Source organism: Sinocyclocheilus grahami, unplaced genomic scaffold, assembly GCF_001515645.1.
Source record: "Sinocyclocheilus grahami isolate Dianchi unplaced genomic scaffold, SAMN03320097.WGS_v1.1 scaffold704.1, whole genome shotgun sequence".
In the NCBI taxonomy this organism is placed as follows: Eukaryota; Metazoa; Chordata; class Actinopteri; order Cypriniformes; family Cyprinidae; genus Sinocyclocheilus; species Sinocyclocheilus grahami.
The window spans coordinates 851,077-874,622 of NW_015505883.1; the positions used below are offsets into that span (position 1 = coordinate 851,077).

A 23,546-nucleotide genomic window follows, 5' to 3' on the forward strand; every position below is an offset into this window, starting at 1 on the left:
CCCCCCCCCCCAGGTTGTATGAATAACCCCCATTTTGTGAGTCTCTCAGCCCAAACAGTTCTCACTGGGGTGATTATCACCTTGAAAACACGAAGAACACTAAAGCTTCTTTGTTTTGTCTGAAAGGAGGCAGACTCACCTTTGAAGCACTTGTGAAACAAATGTACTGTCAGCGTTTTAGCATCACAATGGATTCTCTCTAATGCGTCACAACCTTGAAGCTTTCTGCATTTGTTCTACACAAACAGCGATTCATTTACAGAATATAGAATACCAGATAACTAAACCTGTTTCCTCATCAAAACATCGCCAGCTTTTTGCACATCATATATTTTACTGTATTTTGGTCAAATAAATGCAGCCTTGGTGAGCATAAAATACTTCTTTCAAAAGTATTAAAAAACATAATTTTTCCAAACCTTTGACCAATAGTGTCCATCACTTCATATGTCACATTGAAGACCTTATGTGCAAGTAGGTGATCCTTCAGTGTTTTTTTTGGGACACAGTCATACATAATTTAGCGTTAGTTCTGCAGTTGTGACATGCAGTGCTTTAACTTTTCACACTCTGCACACATCTGTCTGCATCCTTGGACAGATTCAAAAGTACTTTGAGGGAACCGATACACTTCCTTTCACTTTATTGAAACACCCAGGATTAATTAATACCAAGTGTAAAAGGGCTCAAATTAAATTTGAAGTATGGAACAGGGCAGAACAGAAGATACAGAACGAACATGGCATTTTTAGGGACAATTATGCAAAGCAGGCATAGTATAGCACCCACCTAAACCTTTTTCCTAAATAAACAAGGACATATACAGCAAACAGTTGGTGTTTTTCATGCTTACAGTTGGGGGTCTGTGACAGCTCAGGGGAAAGATTGAAAACTGCTGTGTAAGGAAGACTAGCCAGCCCACTTGCATACGGTCACCACAGGAAGAGCAGCAGGCATCAGTGAGTCCCCTAGTCGGCATGAATCTGCTGACTCATGTGCATGGACTCAATAGACATGGGGCTGTAGAAGAGCTGATGTTTGCTGCAACACTATAGAGGAAATAAATGCTGTCAAATCAGTCAAATTCCAAGTGCCGTATGGTCTAGGGGGTCTCTGTTTCAGTCAGGAAAAAGTGTTGTTTGCAGGCCTTTGGGTTTTTTAAAAAAGTATTTTTTTGAACTGAGATTATAGTTAATCTCTTGTATAGTGCGGGAAAATACATACTTGGTGGTTGGAAATATATGCTAGCACTCTGCTCATAATAGAGGCTGTAGCTGCTCTCAGGCTTCCCACGGTTTGGTAACGTAACAAGGATTGATTCTTAATTGCTTTAGCTCTGTACTTCACACAGTAAGCATGACAGACAAGTCACCGTCACCAGCTTTTTAGTCGTCTCAAAGCTTTCATTTCTCGAGAATGCTGATTAAAACAAACCCTAAATAACAATTGAAACTCATTTCACTAGGGAAAACAGTAAATAAGGAAAAAGAGGGAACCGACGGCTCTTCTAAAGAGGTCTCCGATTTGCCCGGATTTGTGGAATACAGATCAGATCAACCAAGGTTATTAATTGTGTTACCAGACCGAGTGGAATATACATTTAAAGGTTTATTACCTATTGTCTTTTCAGACCACAGATGTGGTTGAAGTTGAAAATTCCCATGAGGTCATCCAGCCCGAATATCCTCTGTTGTGGCTGGAGAGAACAAAAGCAGCGGCTCACAATCCCATCACGATCCACCCGGTTAAGCTTTGAAAAAAAAAAAAAATCTGAAAACAGCATTGTGTCTAATTAGTGTTCAACCTTCCCCTGATTTCCCAGCCCAATACCACCCAAGTGAACAGTTCATACTTATTCATGTAGCATGTTTTACCGCAACTCAAGCAAAATTCTAGACTACTTAATGAGGTCCCTATTGCTTGTCATTACCAACGTCTCTCTTCACTCTCGGGAGATCCTCACCCTCTTTCTTTTTTAATTTCCATCTCATTTTCAGATTTTTGGCTCTCTGGTTTTTCACCTCTGTGTCTCATACTCAGCCTCCCCCTCCCTTCCTCTCCCCTTCTGTCTGTCCATATATTTCTGTCCCTCGCTCTCCACACATTTGATGCAATTTTATTCTTTTTATTCTCCTTCCACCTTGTCGTTTGTCCCTACTTTTCTTGATTTTTCACACTCTGTATTCTTTTTTTATGCCTCATTGGATCTTTCATTGTTGAGTGGATTATTAGCATTATTGTTTTTAATCTTCTTATTACATGTGTTGGAAATATTAGAAGCTGTTTTTAAATGTATTTATTTATTTATTTTTACAAATCAATATCTATGGATAACATTTTAGCATGCTGTCAGTTACCACAGATAATAATTTCTATATATTTTTTTAGTTTCTAATAATAATTCTATATAATGTATTTAAGAACTGTGACCAGGCCAGTTTTTTCTCTCCACGAGGGGGACTAAGGAACTCTATAGCACATCTGATCTCATTTACACAATTGTGATATGCAATATGTAGTAACCCATCACTTTACACATCTCAATGACTTATGGTAATTATGAGCTACACTACATTATGATTAGGCTATATTTTACAGTAGTAGCTCAATGAACAGCCAAAGCTGCCCTGTGGTGATTTCTGTATTGACATAATGCTCCAATTTTACAGATTTCACACAGTGTGCTCTCATGTACACTTTGTTTTAATGAGGGATAATGTTACCGGGTGACTGACGCCTCAGGTCATAAGTGCTCGAAGGAAGTGTTTAGTTATGGAGGTTGAGAGCAGACCCCCTTTCCCGCTGCTTACAACAAAATAATATCTGTACTGTTCATCTAATTATTCCAGTGAATGAGATTGAGTTTATTCTTTTCTTACTTTTGTACTTAGTACTTCCTGTAGATTGAGATTTTTGCTTTGCACTTATGATCAAACCCTTTTAGCACTAAAGTATATTGCGAGAAAGTATGTTGCAGAAAATATAAAGAATGATATTCAAGTGATTGATAATTTCAGTCAAAGTGCAGCTGTGGACCAGCATCACTTTAAAAACTTTCTCACACACTCTTTCTGGATTTCATTCTGTCACAACACAGTTTCTTGCCTCCGTGGGAAAGAAACTTAAGACTCCTGGTTACTGTACAGCCAACTCCATATGTCTTTGGTTATTTAAAGAAATCCTGTCTCACATGTCTTATGTTGCATCTATGGTTCTTATTATGGCTATAGGAGAAACTTAGAAACTTAAACAGTAGCCAAATATTAGGTAAATGTTAAAGATACATGAGAGGAATAGATATTTTGATGTAAGAAAGTAGGCTACTGTAGCCTACTTTTAACAGGACAGCACACCTAAAAGCTTTCATTGTATGGAAAAGAGCAGCTTGAACATTCTGCTAAACTGCCTATTCTGCCTTATATACTGTATATATATATATACTATATATAATATATCATTTTAGGAGTCTGACTACTTGAAAGCTCAACATACATACAACATATCTTACTGTACTGCAACATGTTTCAATAGCTTGATGAATCTTGTTGGACACTGAAAGCTTTCTCTGTGATGCGTGGGTTTCTACTCTCAGCCTTTTGACCTGACTACTAAATCTTGTTTCAGGCCAGTGACTGTGGGTAAAAGAGTATGACATCATCTTTCGATGCCCATGAAGTGATGTCATAGTGCCTTAATCACAGGAAGAGTTTAAGCCTTGATTGGCACATTCATTACTTTAGTAAGTGACTGAGGACTTAATGTGCCTTCATTGGTATAAGAGACTGACTATGACCTGTTCTACTGGATATTGTTTTTGTTTTCCCAATACTAAGCAATGTCCTGGATATGTTTTGGCTCTGATTTCAGGCTGGCAAATTGAAGTAGCTGAGGTTGTTTCTCATTGAATGTTCTGATTATTGGGGTTCATGGCAAACCAAAAACATACTATTTGATTATTTCTTCACATCGATAGTTATTAAAAACATCATCTACACTGATCCCAGAGCATTTTATGCCATACTTTTAGATTTGCTTGTAGTTTGATAACTCATAGCATCCATAAAAGGATAAAAAACACATATGTTTGTTGTAAACAACCTGCTGATCTTATGGTGATTGATAATAGTTGGAGATACAGGTTAGTAATGTAGTCTGATATCACTCACGGTGATCCATAGTGTCTGGAGCTTTGTCAAGAGAAAGAAAAAAGACCTTGTTACTATAAAAGAAATGTCAAGGATGGTAAATAGGGCCAAGATGGCAATTATCTACAAAGGCTATCTGGACGAAGCGAAAGAAATCCTTACAACAAGCTAATGGCTCTACAGGCTAATGACTCAGTCGGCTTGAGGAATTCCTCTTTCTAATTCGACAAAAGCTGAAAGGCAGAGAAGGCTGCCTGCAAAGATTATTGACAACAAGCCAGATTGTTTGGCTCTCACAACAGTAGATAAGCAAGCCAGGCATAATACGTGCATTGGTTCACACATCCACTCACTTTCAAAATCCCCTTCCTCAGCCCCCAACTCTATGCACACACACACACTCAAATCCATTCCAATTTCAACACAAAGCTCTGATTCCTTTTCTGGCCATGGGGAGTGAAAAGGGGGTGGACTATGTAAAGAAAGAGAGAGGGAGGAATTGTGTGCATGTGTTTCAGTGCAGGACAGCTGCCAGCACTCCTCCGGCAGCAAGAGGTGAATCCCGACTGCTGGATTCCAGCCCCTCTCCTCCACAAGAGGGATAAGAAGAGGAATAGATGACAAAAAGGACCAGGATGCCTGACACAAGAAATGGACTAACTGACACTGTTCCAGGGAGGGAGAGCATTAAAGGCAGAGAGAAGTACTAGTGTGGTTTGGTGCTCACTGGATGGTGCAAAGGGGAATTAAATGACATGAATGTGAAGAAGAAAAGTTCTGGAGATAATGTAATGACTTTAAACTTCCATCATCTGCAGATGTTTGTGCATTGAGAATGGGCAGTGATCACCGGAGAACCACTTGCAATGACTTTTTAACTAGTTTGTTTTTGAATCGCTCTTTTTTGATGGCAAAATATGAACACACAGACAGTACAGTTTTTTTACGTCCCGCCTGCGTCGTTCTGGCTATGAGTTGTGAATACATTAGATGATGGATTGGAAAGAAGTGTGAGTACTTTTAAAGGTTTTTTTATCTCTCACTCTCTCTCTCTCTCTGTGTGTCTGTGTGTGTGTGCAGTGGTTTTTGACCCATAGACGTCAGTTGCAACACACCCGTCTTAACGCCAGGAATTCTCGCTCCGTCCTCTGAGCTCACCTGCCAAACTCTACAAAGGCTGCTGTCTGATTGTTTATACATACCTGGGATATGGATTGCTCATTGACTGTGGAACATGTCAAAGCATGTTTGTTTAGAGCAGCATGTGAGCTTGAGCTGGTGGACAAGTAAAAAGTGCAAGCACATGGACGTATGCTTTATTGCTGCTCTCCATTCATGAACTGAGCCATTTTTTTTTGAGGAGATGGAGAGAATGAAATAGAGAGGGAGAGAGCATGTGTGCTTCAACAAGCAATTAATTTCAGCATTAGTGTACAGGTATGTGTGCTGAGAATGCTTGAGCTGTTGTTGTGGATTCGTGAAGTGCTTTATTACTGTACAAGCATTTAATCTCAAACCTTCCCAATTTATAAGTTGCATTTTGGGGGGTTTCCCCAAAGATTGAATATACAATAACAGAATATTCATTCTGTTCATTCACTACAAAAAAATGTTTTTCAATGAAAGTATCTGAACATCCCTAAATTATTTTTCATTCATTCATTCATTCATTCATTCATTCATTCATTCATTCATTCATTCATTCATTCATTCATTCATTCATTCATTCATTCATTCATTCATTCATTCATTCATTCATTCATTCATTCATTCATTCATTCATTCATTCATTCATTCATTCATTCATTCATTCATTCATTCATTCATTCATTCATTCATTCATTCATTCATTCATTCATTCATTCATTCATTCATTCATTCATTCGTTTGATTGTGTTTGTTTTAAAACGGATTACCAGATCAATTTAAAGAAAACAAAAATTAATATTTTATTTTATTTTATTTAATTTCAACATTTCTGGTCAACCTGATTATAAATGTAGACTTGTAGTATTCAAAATGTTTAAACCTAAATACATTTATTTTATTTTCTAATTCATATTTTATTCAATTCAAGAAATTTAGTTCAATATTCTTTTATTTCATATATTTATACCAATATTTTTTACATTCTTAAAGATAATTTTACAAGAGAAATATATGCACGTTACATCATCACACACAAAAACTTCTATTGACTACTTGTTAATTTCTCTGTCTTTCACTCATAATGCTTTCTGAATGCAGTGTTCACACATTTCTTTAATCCTCTGCATCTGTTTGTACACATGCAGGCACACACACACACACGCACACACACACACACTCACTCACTCACTCTCTGTCTCTCTCTCTCTCTCTCTCTCTCTTGCATCCTCTTGTGGGCCATCGATTCCCCGGGGAGGGGCCGCTCCTGTATTCCTCCTGGATGTTATATCTATTTCATCTGCTAGCAGTGTGTTCTCTGAGTGTGCTCTCGGGCTGACACGGATGGCTGTAAGGAGCTAGAGAAAAGAGGGGTGGGGCAGAGAAAATGGAGGGAGAGTAAAAAGGACGGGAGGGGTTGTCACTTCTAGAGGTATGGAGTGATGCAGAGAGGGGTAGAAAGAAGGGTGTAGAATTGCCAGACATACTGGGGAACACACACTTGAACGTCCAAAGGGCTGGTGCGTACACTAATGATCAGGGATTGTGCGTCTCAGAGAAAAAAAAAAGGCAAGAAAGACATTTCTTGTCACAAGCACACTCTATAATGCCCAGATTTGACTCCCTCTTGTTCTCTTCTGCTTTCCCATCTCCTGACTTTCATTTGATTTGATCCTATCACAGGTTGCACAAACATAATTAGCATACAAATATTCCATAATTTTTGTCATTCTAAATTCATCACGTTTGCATTGTACTCCTATAATGCAAACGTGATGGATTTAGAATTACAAAAATTAACTGAGAGCATAGTTTTATGGGAAGCCTTAAAAAAAATCCATGTGACACTTATTTTCTCGTATATTTTAAATAAATGTAATTAATAGTTTGTAGTATGTATTAATAAAAAAAAAGGCCATTTAAAATTCTGATATAGTGACTAACAAAGTCATGTGGTGCTGCCATTGTGCAGAAACATGCTAAAAAAATTGTTTAAAAAATAAATAAAAGAAAATAATTTTACCTTAGTTCAGGTTAGCTCTGGTTGTAAAATGATGAGTGGTGTGACTTTCCAAAAACATACTTATCTTCTTTAATTAATAATTCCTGATATTTTAAACATGTACTTTTTACCTTAATTAAAAAAAACCTTACTTAATGATTAAAATGTGTACACTCACATGTACTGAATATGTAAGAAACTTACCTTTTACTCTATGGTTAAATTTTTTTATAGCCAGTAAATTTTAATTTTACCTAAAAAATAGTGTACAAGTTTTTCAAAACCTTATCTAACCAATATACTAAGAGCACATGTACAACTCACCTGATGTGTTATTCTTCTCTTCTTTTAAAAAATGCTCTCTATAATGTGTGTAAGGGATGAAAAAAGAAGAGTGGGATGGCAATTACATTAGCGATCCAATGTGCTACTGTAATGTGTGCTCTTAGCATTTAAGTATTGTTCAGAGTGTGATTTTCGGTGTACTTCACTTTTGATTACTGCTGCATTTAGTGTGATCACAGTCAGATTTAGTCAAAGACTGCTGTGCTGCAGATAGCTTTCCTTTAGTTAGTTCTCCACTGTTACACTTCAGCCAAAGAGAACAGCCTTAATACACCTCTTAATGTGAGCTGAGCCCCAAAACGTCACTCGATAGCCTTTGGTTTTTCACTTCTCTTTTCTCTCTCTCACTCTCAATCTTTTAGTTTCCCTCACTTGCACTCATTCGTTCCTCTCACACTGGTTTTACTCATAGGTTCATTCAATCACAAGAACATTTGAAAAGTTCAGTCTTATGATATAGCTTGTTGGGAAGGTAAAGGTCTTGTTGCTTGTTGCTCTTATTGCTCTACTATTTCTGGGGTCCAGGAGTGACATCTCACATAGATTTTTAGATTCATTTCAAGATTGTAACTGGGTCACTGTAAAGCCAAACTTAGCAAATGGCTAATGTTAGGGCTAACCACAGGGCTGACCCCATTAGACACCATTTTACATTTTTAGAGGACATTTTTCAAGGGTTTCTGAGCCCAGTGTGCCTATTTAGTTGTGAAATAAAGAGGGGGAAGACTGCCTGTGGGGAAAGACGGAGTTGGTCTGTGTTTACTTTGGCAATGCGATAGGGGGCTTTTGACCTTTCAGGTCTGATTTTATAGCATTGAGTTTTAAATGTCAAGCTCTACCATTAAATCAATCAGGAAAAGACCAAAAATGATTTTCTTACATACACACATCTGTCTGAGTGAAAAAGAATATTCTTAAAACATGTAGGGTTCCTTGGAAAATCACTTCGCTGTGGTGACAAAGGGATTTGGCTTGATTTTAATGGAACCCCCTTTGAGAGAGCAATTGGATTTGGGGGGTTTTGGTCGACTACTTTGGTCGACGAACCTTTGCTTTTAATGCTACAAAATACCTCATTCTACACCTTTGTGTATATATAATGTATATATATTTGGCTGAAGTTCACAAAGTACACCAAAATGTTGTTTTTCATAAGGGTTTTCCAACCTTTGCCCAAAACTTTAGAACTGAACAGACAGTTGTTGCTACTGTGTCTTTAAGACTTCTATATATACATGTCATCTGTTGTGATTGGATAACCTGAATAGGTCTTGTTTTTGCAAACACAGGTGGGTCATATGTTCTCGTGGTTCTGGTTCTGGCATGAATTGCATGACGATCTGTTTCTCAAACCAAAAAATAATGCACAAACCTAAAAAAAGTTCTCACATTCATTTGACTCAATATTATAAGCTCCTAATGTGTGTTTGTTTATTTTATTTTTTTTTTGTCTATATTCTCAGGGCTGCTCAGAAGCTGAATCTATCATCCAAACGAAAGAAGCAGCAGCCGCCACTGGTATACCCCCAGGAGCCCTCTATCTACGCTACTAACTTTAGTGCTGTCCTCCAGGTTTCGCCTCCACCTGCTCCACCATGTCTTCTCAGGGCGGGGACAAAGGCCAAGGAGAACCCTGGCATGGGCAAGGTCAGACAACCAGCACACCACATCAGAGCAGTATGACAAATGCTTTCTTCTTTTAACTGCACCATTTAGGTTGTTGATTTGGAATTCTCACCATTACAAAATGTTTGAAATACTTAGCATCCAATATCCAGTCGAACCCAAATAGAAAGTGATGGTTATTTTGCTGATGATGAACAGATTGTGTGCTTGGGATCGCGGATTATGATTGTGGCCAAGCGTAGCTAGTTGTTCAGAATCTACACACCACCCCTCCTCATTGTCCAGAGGGTTTGTCTTTAGCACCATATTACAGTATATATAGTGATGGAGAGGATTTGTTCCAGATTAGATGCCACCTGTTCTGAGAGATGATTGTAGAACATCATGCCAAAAGCTGTAGCCCACTGAAATGATTGATAAGTACCCACTGAGAATGGACTCATTACATCCCAGCCTCACTAATGAGCTTCCTGTTCCTACTACTGCAAACACGCATCTGATGCTGCCTGAATGGACTCCAGTTGTTGGCAGCTTTTGGGAGATCTATAAAAAGCTACATGCATTAGAATAATGGCCCAGCCGTCTGTAACCATTTTGTTTGCACAATGACCAAATTGTCCAGAAGGATGCAAGAGATGTGCTGTAATTCCAGCTGCTATCGTGCTCCAAAAATGGACAAAAACAACATCAAAGTGGATCTTATGACTCTTGCACTATATTCCAAGACTTCAGAAGCCATGCAATAGATTTGTGTGAAGAACAAGCTGAAAATAGCTCCAATGGAGCTCTGAAATCCCATTCACGTTATTAATGATGTCAATTTGGTGTCATTGGTTCTCACGTGTCTCATGACCAGTTGTGACATGCAAGTTTGAATGGGCGCAAATGTGATTGAGTGAATGATGTATGGGAAGATTTTTTATTCATTTTTGGTTGAAAATGACTAAAACCCCAAATATTTTGCAAAAAGTTGTGCATTAATACACCGCAAAGTGCTGTAAAATGACTACAGCCAACTGTGAGAGGAAATCGCTCTACATTCCAGCAGGCAGCAGTAGTCTGTATTCATCATTCAATAAGAGAAACCAGAAGAGCTATGACCGCAAATGTACAAACCATAAATAAAGCACTTTGCTTACCATTTTTACACCAATCTCGCTCATCAAAGACAGATTTGATGAAAATCATGAGATGAAGAGGAAAAATAGAAGAGCCTTTATTGTGAGTCCTATTGACTTTGTTTGCTAGCTTTAGTCTCTTCCGTTTTTTCTTCTTGTTCTTGTTCACTAAGCTAATCAGCCAATCAGAGTGATCTCCCTCACTCACAGACTCCAACAATGATTCAACATGCTTAATCAGTTACAAATATGCTGACGCCGGTCTGACTTATGCGAAACATACCACAAAAACTAGTCTGACTTACAATGACGGTTCGTACTTACTTAAACTTAATATTGTTTTCTGTTCCTCACACAAAGCTATTATATGCCTCAAAACTTAAAATTATTACAGAGCACAAGTTGTCGGTAGATTCTGACACATCAAGATAATTACTGTTTGGAGTGCCTCAGAAACTTGTGGGACATAATTTCTAGGCCAGAGTTTAGGAGGTGTGAAGCCAGCAGCCATGCTATGGGGGGATCAAACTCTCCTCACGTATCAAATTGCCAACAAATGTAAAACTCAACGGTTCAAGCCCACATTTCTGTGGTGTCTGGGTGGCTGGTTCCATTTGGGGGCCAGTCATATATGGAAGCTTATTTCCAATGTCACGGCCGGCGTAATTCGTTCACCACGTGCACATGTCCATCAGTGTAATCGGCCCCTGAGGGGGAAGGGGAGTTCACGTCAGGCCGCCGCTGTGGCGCAGGCATGCCGCTTGGCCCCGGGTGCCGTGGAAGATGATCAGCAGTGCAGACATTGTTTCGTAGCACTGGAGCCCGAATGTTGTAATTATATCTCTGCTACAAATCAACCGTGGAATAGTGTGGCTTTGAGCAGCTCTGAATGCTGTATTAAGGGCACGAGGTTCTCTTACAGTATGTTTGTTTTGCTTTACTGTATTCGCTGCAAATGGTCTTAGCAGTGAACCATGACACAACTGTGACAATGTGTGGTATTACCAAAAGCAGTATATTAGTTAATGGCTGGTTTTGTTAGTTTACTCTGTATGTGGTCAACAGTGATGACACGATAAAGTTTTTTTTTTTTCTTTCAAGGAACATTCCCTCTCTTTTTCAGCTTTTTCAGCTGTGTTTGACTTGAAAGCAGTTCTTGTTGAAACAGTAACAGCTACTCCACAGTCATAAGTGCTAAGGCAATTTTTTTTGATAGGGCTAATGATATGTTTTTTGTTTGTTTGTTTGTTTGTTTGAATGAAATTTCAGATACGTTCAGATACGTTAACCTTTTTTATAACAAGGTTGTAAAATGTCATGTGGTGTGATTTACCAAAAACTATGATTTTTATTAATACATTGTTCACTCACATGGTTACACAGAGTGTAAGGAAAATATGCCATTACTTTTTACTTCATGGTTATGCCACATGACATTTTACATTTACATTTGTGAACTTGGCAGATGCTTTTATCGAAATAATTTTGAGAGTTTTGACACTTTCAAAACTGCATGAAACCAACATGAATACAAAGTTAAAATTCTAAGAATTAGGCATGTGTTTAAACTAGACTTTCCTTTGGAAATCATGGAAGCTATTTCTTGTCATTGACTTATCAATCACTTTATGTGACCTATAGTGTCAATGTAATTCTCTGCTTCTGCTTATATTTTAATAGCATTGTTTTCTTTTTGTTCCAGGTCAAAGTTATGATTCGGATCTGTCCATCTCTGGGGGTTGTGGATTCATCCGAGTCCATGTCCTTCCTGAAGGTGGACACCCATAAGAAACAGCTGACCCTCTACGATCCCTCACTCAACACACAGCCCACCTCAGTGCATAGACGAGCAGTGCTGCCCGCCCCAAAGATGTTTGCCTTCGACGCCGTTTTTTCCCAAGATGCCTCTCAAGTAAGAGCCGCTGTGAAGATGTTATCATTTTGTTGCCATTTGCTTTTGAGTTTTGAAGTGAAAATATTTTGTTAGTGTTAAAAATATATTTGAGAAACACACGCACACATTCTTTGCAGGGCAAGGGGCTTAATGTAAAAAGGCCTGTTTTGGGATGCCATCTTTCTTCAAAGTATGAGCCCAACAGCTGTATCTTTAAGTAGAGAAAATAGTTTGAATTCCAGACTTGCATATCTAGCAGCTTATTCACAGTTCATTATCTGTCCTCCAAAGCTGCAGTGGCATCCATCTTTAGATAAGTGGCTAACTAATGGATACAAATAGGAAAGAGGAACTTTAGGAGACACACAAACTTGAAGATGATTAAGTGTGAGCAAATTAAGTGTGACATAAAGCCACTTAAGGTTGTCATTTTGAAGTACTGAAGCCAGATATTATAAGTTCTGCTTCAAAATATGTCAAGCAAAGACAGACAGGGACAATATGGTGTCTTCTAATATACTATAGATCTTAGATACATAATTTTGGACAAATTTTTACGCCAAAAGTATGCTTCAGTTTTGACATAACTGCTTAGCGTATGCATACATCCGAATTCATAGCCAATCAAATATACTCCATTTGACAGTGTGCATGAACGCAGGTCATTAGAATGTTGTAACCATGTCCAGTGTCAGTGTTATTTATCTCCAGAATTTATGAGTTCTCTTAATTCCCTCACATTAACATTTGTCAACACAGGCATCTATAATTGTCTTCAGTAGTTTGTTGTTATCAAAAAATCTGGCTGTACGGCTTGAGTACGTGCTTACTATGCTCATTTTGGTCATACGACATTAGTATACATGTAAAAAACGAGTGGTGGAAGTGTTATGAGAAATTTTGATTATCAGTACATTTCCTTCTGTACCAAAAACATTGATAAAAATATTTAAGTCTAATTAAACATTCTATTTTACCTAATATTTGTGTTAACTATATGTATATGCTTATTGAAGTGTCATGTTGTTAGCTTAGCAATGTGCTAACAACAAACTCTATTACAATATATTAGAGTTGCTGCCTATGAGTAACATTCCAAAATATTCACTTTTGAGGTTCCATTTCAGTTTGGATGCTACTTTAAAATATGTTGATATTGGACAGCAAAGCCATTTTCCTTTGCTAAGGAACTGAACTGTAATATAAGTTTTAGTTAAAGAACTCACATGCACAAGACAAGATCTATGGAGCTTATCGATTAAGAGTTCCTTTACTCACGGCCAGCAGAAGGCTTTGAGGTCTCGGTTCTCAGTGCCAGTGAAGTCATGTAACTGTAAATCCTCTAAAATCTACTGTGTTTGTGGTTTAGTGAGACTGCGGGGACATATTCACTGAGCTGTTGTTCCGTTTTTGTGTGTGTGTGCGTGTGTGTGTGTTATGATGTATGGGAGGAAATTGCTGCAAATTGTCTCCAGGGACTGAGGCTAGTGGAACAGATTGTAGAGTTATGGCTGCACAGTGCGGCCGGTGTAAAGGCCCCCATGTCTGATGAATCTGTGATGAGGATCTGCCTTGTTGGTGCTTTCTGTAGTTTTCTTTTGCTATTGAATAAATGATCTCCGGATCAAAGAAAAGATTAGCTACTTTCTACTGTGCCAAAAAAGGTTTGGTTACGTTTCACAGCTCAACTGAATGTTGAAACCCATCAGAACATTGATTACTCAGACTCTGATGTGCACTGTTCTTTAGACTTTGAAATAAACATTTTCCCTCAGTGCAGCATAGTTGCCCTTAAAAAAAACAAGTAAATATACTTTATTTATAGTATATTGGGAACTGCAATATAGTACATGTGCTAAAATGATCTTGGATGTCTACATGGTTTTTGCTTTTATTTACAGTATGTGTATATACAAGAATGTATGTATAAGTATTTTGGACCCCATTGACTTTATTTATAGCTGACTAGCTATATGATGCATGTGTTAACTTATTATAATACCAGATAAGTTTTGAGTGTTTCATTGTTTTCCACAGGCTGAAGTTTGCTCAGGGACAGTGGCTGAAGTTATTCAATCAGTGGTCAACGGAGCCGATGGATGTATTTTCTGCTTCGGTCATGTCAAAGTTGGTAAGTTATCCTTAATAATCTTCAGTGAACTGAATGTGACACCCACTGATCTTGTTCCACAGTTTGCAAGACACTTTGATGTCTAATATCAAAACCGAAGTTAAAAAAAGTGCTTTTGCTTTTCAGAATGGGCATGAGTGGGGCATTTAATTGTGAGTGTGTGTATATGAATGACTAGAGGCTAATCTAGTGGACTAATTGACCCTCACAGTAGACTGCATCAGAGTTCTGCACTATCGCCAATTATGCTTGTTAGATGTTGCAATGGTTTCCTGCATCATTTACTACATGCAGTCTAAGTGTTTAAGCATTATTTATGACTCTTTTAAAGCCAGACTGTCCATGTGGGATTGTATTCATCTCTAGTTGTTTGTTTTGTTATTATTTATTCATTTATTGTTTAAATGATGCTCTAAACCATGTCGTTTCTTAAACTTCTCTAACGTAACATTTATAAAACTGAAATTTTAAAGGGAAATAATGTAGAGATTTTCCTGTATATGAGATATAATTTTATTGTGAACAAACACATTCCACATACGAATTATTTACATTTTAACATATCCTCTTATTTATTATTTTACCCTTCCACTTGGTTATGTTAAGAAAACTACTTTCACGGAAGAGAAAGTAATTACGTTGTGATGAAAAGAAAACAAACTTTATTCTTTTATAATAAAGAATACAATTACACTCCAAACGTGATGCGATGCAGTAAGATCCCAATGAATGCAAAAATGCTGTGCGACGCAATACAGTCACAGCCAATCATATTTGATGGCTGTGTGAAGCTTGATTTTGGACTGATGGGATTTGTGGGTGGGGCCAACCAACATGATGAAGCAGAAATAGAAACCAAGCTGTTGACAAAATGCAGTGTCTCATGTCATATTCACAATTGGTGTAAGATTTGTAAAGGACATGAGTCATGACTGTTTCCCATAAACGTTGCATATTTGTCGTTCAAACCATGTTTGTTAGACCTGTCGTTAATTACGTCAAGCAGGTGGTGGTTATAACTTGTGCTAATTATTCAGTTTGAGATCAAATTAATTTCAGATTATTGAAGTAAATAACAAATATGGCACCTGAGTACTGATTCGCTATTTCTGTTCTGCATTATTCTGAGGGTTTCCTTTCATCACTCCGGGTTTCCCCCGTGGTACTCGAGCAAGTACCCACATACACACTTTTCAGAAATGGCGCTTTAACTCTCTTAGCGAACTTAAAGATGTGGAATGAAATTTGTACATTTATGGAATGAAAGATATAGATTATACTACGTGTTAGCTTGCTTATTATGCTCAAGTGCGTAATCTATTTAAGTCCACTTATTATCAAGAAACTATGTTTTTAACCACAGGTTGGGAGCGGCAGTTTTCAACAACTTTGAAACTACTGATTCGGAAAATACTAAACTGAACTATGTTGGTTACAATGTAGTCTTATATAGACAGCAGAAGGTCTTGACTCCATTACAGCTTTCATTGACCAACTTGGCCACCTAATAGACCGTCTGACAGACATGTAAACCAATCAATCACAGTTTGTTTTGTTGAGCATCATTTTTAGGGCTGTGTAAAGTCGATGCCCCTACAATAACAGACCGGCATGCAGCCAATTAATCATTCATAAAAGAATGTCATCTTCAGTCATAAAGAGTCTATGCCGTGAACTTCACATACTTTTGAAAATCCGGTGTTTAGTTGATCCTGATAAGTAATCATTGTTGCAGTTGTAAACACAACAAATTTCTTCATCAATGAGGGGTTTGGAGTCACAACTGCTTTGTTTCCAGATGGACCGTTAAACTGCCAAAGTGTTTCCCATTTTGCATGTGTTATATGCATGATGGGAAATGTAGTCCGGGGTGCTATGCAACAGTTTGTGTAGTGCGAGAGTCAATGAAATGGAAAGTTCATGGACCGGATTCGTGACAGCATGCCTTACGCATCAAACCTTCAGCCAACAGTCCGTGGGCATGACGTCTGAAGCTGAGACTAGTAACGATGGAAATTGCGACCATATTTGGCTAACTTTTGGGAAACGCACCCTGGTTCTGTCGTGTCTTATATCCACTCTCTCCAGGCAAGTCACTGAAATCGGAGACAGGTGGTAATCGTCAAACACTTAACCTACTTTCTTATCGCTCGTCTCCCGACTCATTCTCCCATTGCCAGCTACGTTTTACCACACCCCCTTGCCACAGCATCTGTAAGGGTACAGTAAAAACCGAAAAATCTTAAATAAAAAAAAAATAATAATTCTGAATTGATTCTGAGTCAGAGATGCTATTCAAGTACTAATAATGTGATATGACTGGTGGTTTATTCAGGAACGATATCTCAAGAAATCAGCTGTACAAATACCAGTACTTGAAATGCTTGCTCATTGAGTGCTCATCATCATCATCACCTTGCCAGAATCAACAGCTCTCTCTCTCTCTCTCTCTCTCACCAGGCAAGACATACACCATGATTGGCTCGGACAGCTCCACGCAGAGCCTTGGCATTGCACCCTGTGCCATCTCCTGGCTGTTTAAGCTCATCAGTGAGCGCAAAGAGAAGACTGGCACACGCTTCTCGGTACGGGTGTCAGCCGTGGAAATCTACGGCAAGGACGAGAGCCTGCAGGACCTGCTTTCTGATGTGCCTACAGGAAGTCTGCAGGACGGCCAGTCGCCTGGTGTCTACCTGCGTGAGGACCCCATCTGTGGCACACAGGTCAGTAAGACCACAACTAGACATAGACTTTAGCTTGTTTTTCCTGACGAAGGACTCCCAGTCTTGCTTGTCATGTAGTTACCAAGTGTGCCTCATATGTCCTGAAAATGGAAGCCAAAACATTTTGATTGCTCCCCTGGAGTATAGGTCATAAACCCCTCCCCCCTCTCCTTGTAAACAAATGGGACATGATCCAAACAAATAAATCAAATTAAACTTCAAATAAATGTTTTTCCCAAAGATGTTTTCTGTAATTTTAGGTATTTCTTATCACACTGAAGTATGTTCAAGTGTTCGTATTTGTGATAAGTTTGGTTTTGGTTCGTGATTTGATGTTATAAAAATGGGCTATGAAATCATAAAGGTACACCATCCATCTTATGCAACAGTTTATAGTAGTAACATACACTTTAAAAAGGGAAAATGAACAGTTGTTGATAGAGGCCGACCGATAAAAAGCTTTTCAGTGATTGATTTTATATTATTGTAATTTTTCTAAATAGTTTTTATATTGCAAAACTTTGTTTGTTGAAACTCTTAGTCTACACAGATAATTATGATACATCCTTGATGTATAAAATTATTAATTTGTCAAAACAACTGTAGCGTGTATATTTTGTGTTTTATATTGTTTGTATTGTAGAATGTACAAAAATAATATTAAAATAATACATTACAACACTTTTTCACACCACTGTATATATATATATATATATTTATAATGTCAAATTTTACAATATAAATACATTTTTATATTATACAATTTTATTATTTTACAATATAAAAAAAATATAAAACACAAAATATGTTCAACATGCTAGTTTGGGGTCATATTAAGCAAGTATTCAATTAAATTCATATTTAATATATTTCTATTTTGAGACACTAGAGAGAGACGGGAATGGGATCAAAACTCAATATCTAGAAATTCCTAGGTCACACCTCTGTTGATCATTGTATCATATTTGTTATCAGTTAAGTAGTTTTCATAGATTTGAGCTGCCCCTCACTTAACAGTAAAATTTATTACAGAATACTTTTAGCTGAGCTTAATCACTAAATCTCAAATCAAAGGCCAGATGTTGTGGTGGTTCTTTTTAATCAGTGCACCATCAGGATCCATCTGGGTGAGCTGCTGTGCTATTCCACCCTCCCCCTTACCCTCTGTTGGAAGGGGGTAAATATCAGGAGGGGGTAGGTAGAGTTTGGGGGTAGGTAGAGGGTAGTTAAAAGCACTGCCAGGTGTTGGCATCAGATGTTGTTTTTGGGGGGGATCCATATGAAGCAGCACATCAAAGACTGGCTAGAGGCCTGTGAAGTTCAAATCTGGGGAGTGGGTTTATACGTCCATTACTACTCCTAGCATTGTCTCCTTACTTTAGTTTTGTGTCTTGCTGGACACAGGCAGTTGGCCACTATTGTTTTTTGATGGCTGCTTTTTGATGAATACAACTGATTAAGTTAGCTTATCAGGAATTTCAAGGAAAAACTATAGATCCATTCCATTCAGCCTAATTGCTTGTTTCCTTGAAGAGGACCATCAATATGGCCAGTGGATGTTTCATTCCCTTTGTTTCATCAGGCTTTCTGCAGGAGCATATATGCTGCCCTCTTGCCCTCTTTATCCACCACTCACTCTCATCAGTAATCCTACCCCCTCTATGGGCATATTTGTTTCTCTGATTGTCCCAGAGACTTGATTTAATTGTCTAGAGCTGTGTAAAGAGGCTCAGTTATCTTGATCTTCTTCTTTGTCAACACCAACTAGGGATAAGCCATATGACAACATGCAATGAATAGTACAGTTTGGAGTTGACACTTGAAGATTCTATTTCTACCAGATCTGACCTTTAAAAATTACTGTTATTGGTTTTTGTAGTAATAATGAAGTCATATTAAATACTATTTTTGACTTGAATAACATCAGATTCATTTTTACTGAGTATGACGTTAATATTGAATAAAACATTTTAAGATAGTTCATAGTTTTCATTTCCAAAAATGTGTGTGTGTGTGCGTATGTTATAATTCTATATATTTATATCTAAGCTTTAAATATAATTCAGAATTTAGAACTGGAATTATCCATATTATACTATCAAATGTTTGTTTAATTAAGTTTTACATCATGTAAAACTGTTGTTGCATTGTTTTGCCATTCATTTGTTATGATTAATGTTATTAATTAATTAAACTATTAGTTAATTAAACTTTTTTATTAATTAAAAGTTCTAAATATCAAGATATAATAATCAAAGTAGATTAAATTTAAAGTATATAATTAACTGGAATATCTATTTTTTTCTTGAATTTACATTAAAAAAAACACAAAATAGAGTTAGTCATACCAAGATTTTGGATCACCAAAAATGTGGTATGACTAACTAGCACTATCCATGTTTCGTTTCACTTGTCAATACAAGCCAGAATAAATCCCACTCTTACACACACACCCCCACCCCCCTAAAAATCCTCTCCATGTTGTAGCTCCAGAACCAGAGCGAATTAAGGGCTCCCACTGCAGAGAAGGCCGCCCTTTTTCTTGACGCCGCCATCGCAGCACGTAGCACCAACCGGCCGGATGCAGATGAGGAAGACCGCCGCAACTCCCACATGCTGTTCACCTTACATATCTACCAGTACCGCATGGAGAAGAGTGGCAAGGGTGGAAGTAAGTCTTGTGTTTGCACTTTGTGAAATTATACTGCTATGATGTTGAAGGCTCTGCGTGTGCTAAATCGATTAAACTCAGTGTAGTCTAATTCCTTCTCCTCCTCCTCATTTTCCCAGTGAAAGGGAAAATACATCTTACGCTTATTAATGTAATAGCTGTGATATTACAGGCCAAATCAGAGAGTTACCAGAATCCCTTCAATTTGCCTCTCGCTCCATCATAGTAGGAGGGAAATCAATCATGTCTGCTTTGACCACTTCATTAAACTTTAATGGGAATTTTAACATAGTAATAATTAATGAGCGCTAACACCTCTAATCATAGTATATAGGTACCTGTCACTGTGCCATCACGGTGCAAATTTGCATAGCTAAATACATCTTTAAATGGCTTCATCAAGTCTGTTGATTTCAACAGGCTTTTAGAAAAACAAGAGAGCAAATGCCGGACAAGAAATGGCTAGGAATAGAGGGAATAGGTTCCTCCTGCTTTTCACAAATGTAATGATATAGTGTTTCAAAGTCTAACATTTCTCTATATCATCATGTGTAATAACATAGTGTTGGTCAATTGTCAATTTACCCTTCATATTTCTGTATTATTTTGTGTGAAATAAAAAAATTGTAGCTAAACCATGAATGAAGAAGGTCTTTTACTATCCTTCTTATAGTCATTGAGCAGGAACAACTGTATATTCATAGACATAGCTGAGAATATAATATTTGAAACAGTTCCTCGTCAGTACAACATCCAGTTTAACACAAAGTTAGCCTTTAGTTTCTAACGGTCTGTTAAATTCACAGGGAAAAGATGAGTAGACAATACATCACCAAGACTCACTTCTCTATATATTTAGAGCACGGTATGAATATAGGTGTATATCTAGGCCATCTTGCTCTGTCTTTGAATCATAATGGGCTGGGTAACTTGCTCATGAATAAATTACACACAGTCTTGTCAGCCACAGGTCTTCTCTATATCTGTTATTTGCCACTCCTCACTCTGCCCGACATTACCTCAGTGTGGGAGTGTCATCTCAGTTTATGTATGTAACCATGGTTCCCTAAAGGAAACGAGATGCTGCATCAAAACGCTTTGGTAACGCCTCTGCGTGACCACATTCTGAAGCACTTGTGGATTCAGTCCAATGGAGAAGGAAGACGTCACAGGCGGGGTGACGTGAGCAACCAGAAAGCTGCACCCGGCATAGCACGTTAGCTTCTGATAGAATGAAGGGATGCAGGGAGTATGGCAGAGAGACGCAGTATCTCGTTCCCTTTAGGGAACCATTGTTACATGCGTAACCTGAGACGTTCCCCCTCAGGGAACCCAAGCTGTGTCGGAATGGTTTGGGAATGAGAATGCCCACTGCACCATACTAACAAGTCCCTGTCTGGTGTTTATCAGGCGAACACATCAAGACGAGAGGACTTGGGATCCTAGGGTATAAGCCAGGTCCAGATTATAGAACCAAACAAATGTGGGCGGAGAGGACCAGCCCGCTGCATCACAAATTTCCTGCAGGGAAGCACCCATGAATAAGGCCTTGGAGGGTCGAGTGGGCTCTGACCACCATAGGTGACGGCAGGCCAGCAAAGTTGTAAGCAAGTGAGAGAAAGCCTCTACCACCCATCTGCTCAGGGTCTGCTTGGTCGCCGGAAAGCCCTTCTTAGGTGGACAAAGCAAACAAACAACTGATCTGCCTTACGCCACAGGGCAGCTCTGTGGACGCAAGTGTCCAGTGTTCGCACTGGACAGAGCAGATTTAGTTTAGCCTGGTTAGCTTCCTTGAAGGGAGGAGGACAGAAGGCTTGCAGCACAGGCACCTTAGGGACATACCCGGGCCTCGGGTAAAGGAAGGCCCTAGCATTGCCCGGGGCAAACTCCAGGCACGAGGGAGAAACTGACAGTGCCTGAAGATCCCCTTTCCTCCTGAGTGATGATATCGTGAGGAGGAAGACCATCTTCAAGGTGAGGAACTTATCTGGAACCTCCTCAATGGGTTCAAAGGGGGAATTGCACAAGCCCTCCAGAACCACCGCCAGGTCCCACAAGTGCACCTTGGTGCACTGTGCTGGCCTCAGCCTCAAAGTGCCACGGAGGAAATGAGTAACGAGTGGGTTTCTTTCCAATGACTGACCACCCAGAGGGGCATGGTGAGCAGCTATGGCCGCCACGTACACCTTCAGAGTGAAGGGAGATAACCCTGCTGAGAAACACTCCTGCAGAAGCTCCAGAACTGTACCAACTGGGCAGCTGACTGGGTCTTGCAGTCACTGTCCACACCAAGAAGTGAAAAGTTTCCACTTCAGGGCATACTTTTTCCTCATTGTGGGAACTCTGAACTGGAGTATAGTCTTAACAACCTTAGTTAGGTTATGGGGGGAGGGATGGTACGAGTAGTGATGCTCCGTTTCTGGGCCTGGCAATATGAGGAGCTAGAGGACTGCTGGAGCAGCTCGATGACAGTATTTATGGTGTCTCCAAAGAGGCTAGAAGGCAAGAGCAGAGCATCCAGCAGGAAGATTCTGTCCTTGTCTTGCCGCTCAGACAGATTCAACCACAGATGTCTCTCTGTCGCTACTAGGGCTACCATTGAACGGCTGATGGCTCTGGCCATTTCCTTTGTAGCACGGAAAGAGAGAGAGATCCATGGCCTTCTCTTTGTCACCCAGGTCTTACACCTGTACACCTGTAATCCCACCATGGTGTGCAGACACGCACCGTCTTGGTGGGAAGCGTCTGCTCCACCCTCTGCATCGTCCATTATCCCTGTTCATTCAGCCCCACAATATTAGAATAGCCAGAAACTGTGGGGCTGTAGAGGGATGAATCATATAATGAAATATAATCTGAATAGGGATTATTCTACGACCTTGACACCTCAGTGTGGAGGTCGGGAAAAAAACAGAAGGCCCTGGCATGGAGGTTGTGATCTAACCAGGAAGCAGAAAGCGTTTGTCTAATTTACTCTTTTGACAAATGTCCTGCTTCTCAGCTGGCCAATCGATTTTCAACTTGGCTACAGCACAAGTTACAACCGTCATAATCTCCTCATATGCAAGGGACTGTGGCGGCAAGTCCACCGTCTCAGTATCGACGCTCATTGAAAGGCATTGAAAGGCAAACCAGCAACCTTTAGCCAAAAAAGCATAACGGGTAATGATAACGCTTCTGTTTTGGCGGTACGCAGGGAAAGAGACCAGAGGCAGTTTTGTTTGAATGTATGTCAATGGAGGAGAGGCTTTACTACACTGAATAAACAGCTTTTTTGAGGAAACAGATTATCATTTAATGAATCGACAGTGTATCAGCTAATCTTCAGCATGTTTTACACTAAACAATATTTTTGGATTGAAATGCAGAGTTCTGGCATGAAACTCTAGATGGCGCAGTCCGATAGGTCTAACTCAATCTGACCTAATGACATCATTATCACATGGCACATCTGATTGGTTCTCTCCTGTATCAGTAGCTAATGAGCTCGCTGCTCAACATTCAAATATATGACTAGTGCTTGCCGTAGCAGTTGCAGCTTGCTTTAGAAACCCTCCACCTTCTCAAGCTCCACCTGTATAGATCTACTACGAGGTGATTTCTGTATGTTATATGGGGCTTATTTCATGTATGCTATATTTGCAGCAGCAATATTTCTTACATGCTCACAGCAGCATGTTGTGGATGTATTGGCAGTAGCAAGTCTCGGTACTTGCTCTGCCGCAGCAGCAGCAGCGTAGCAGAT

General features: G+C 39.0%; 1 protein-coding gene across 1 annotated transcript in view; it reads left to right on the top strand.

Moving 5' to 3' along the window:
* LOC107559913 (kinesin-like protein KIF26A) overlaps positions 1-23,546 on the top strand; it is a 96,275-nt gene that overhangs the window by 62,916 nt on the left and 9,813 nt on the right. The window contains exons 5-9 of the mRNA XM_016243940.1: positions 9,102-9,285; positions 12,085-12,294; positions 14,314-14,407; positions 16,868-17,130; positions 19,618-19,801. Of these exons, the coding sequence (XP_016099426.1) occupies positions 9,102-9,285; positions 12,085-12,294; positions 14,314-14,407; positions 16,868-17,130; positions 19,618-19,801 (935 nt within the window). The remainder of the gene's footprint in view (positions 1-9,101; positions 9,286-12,084; positions 12,295-14,313; positions 14,408-16,867; positions 17,131-19,617; positions 19,802-23,546) is intronic.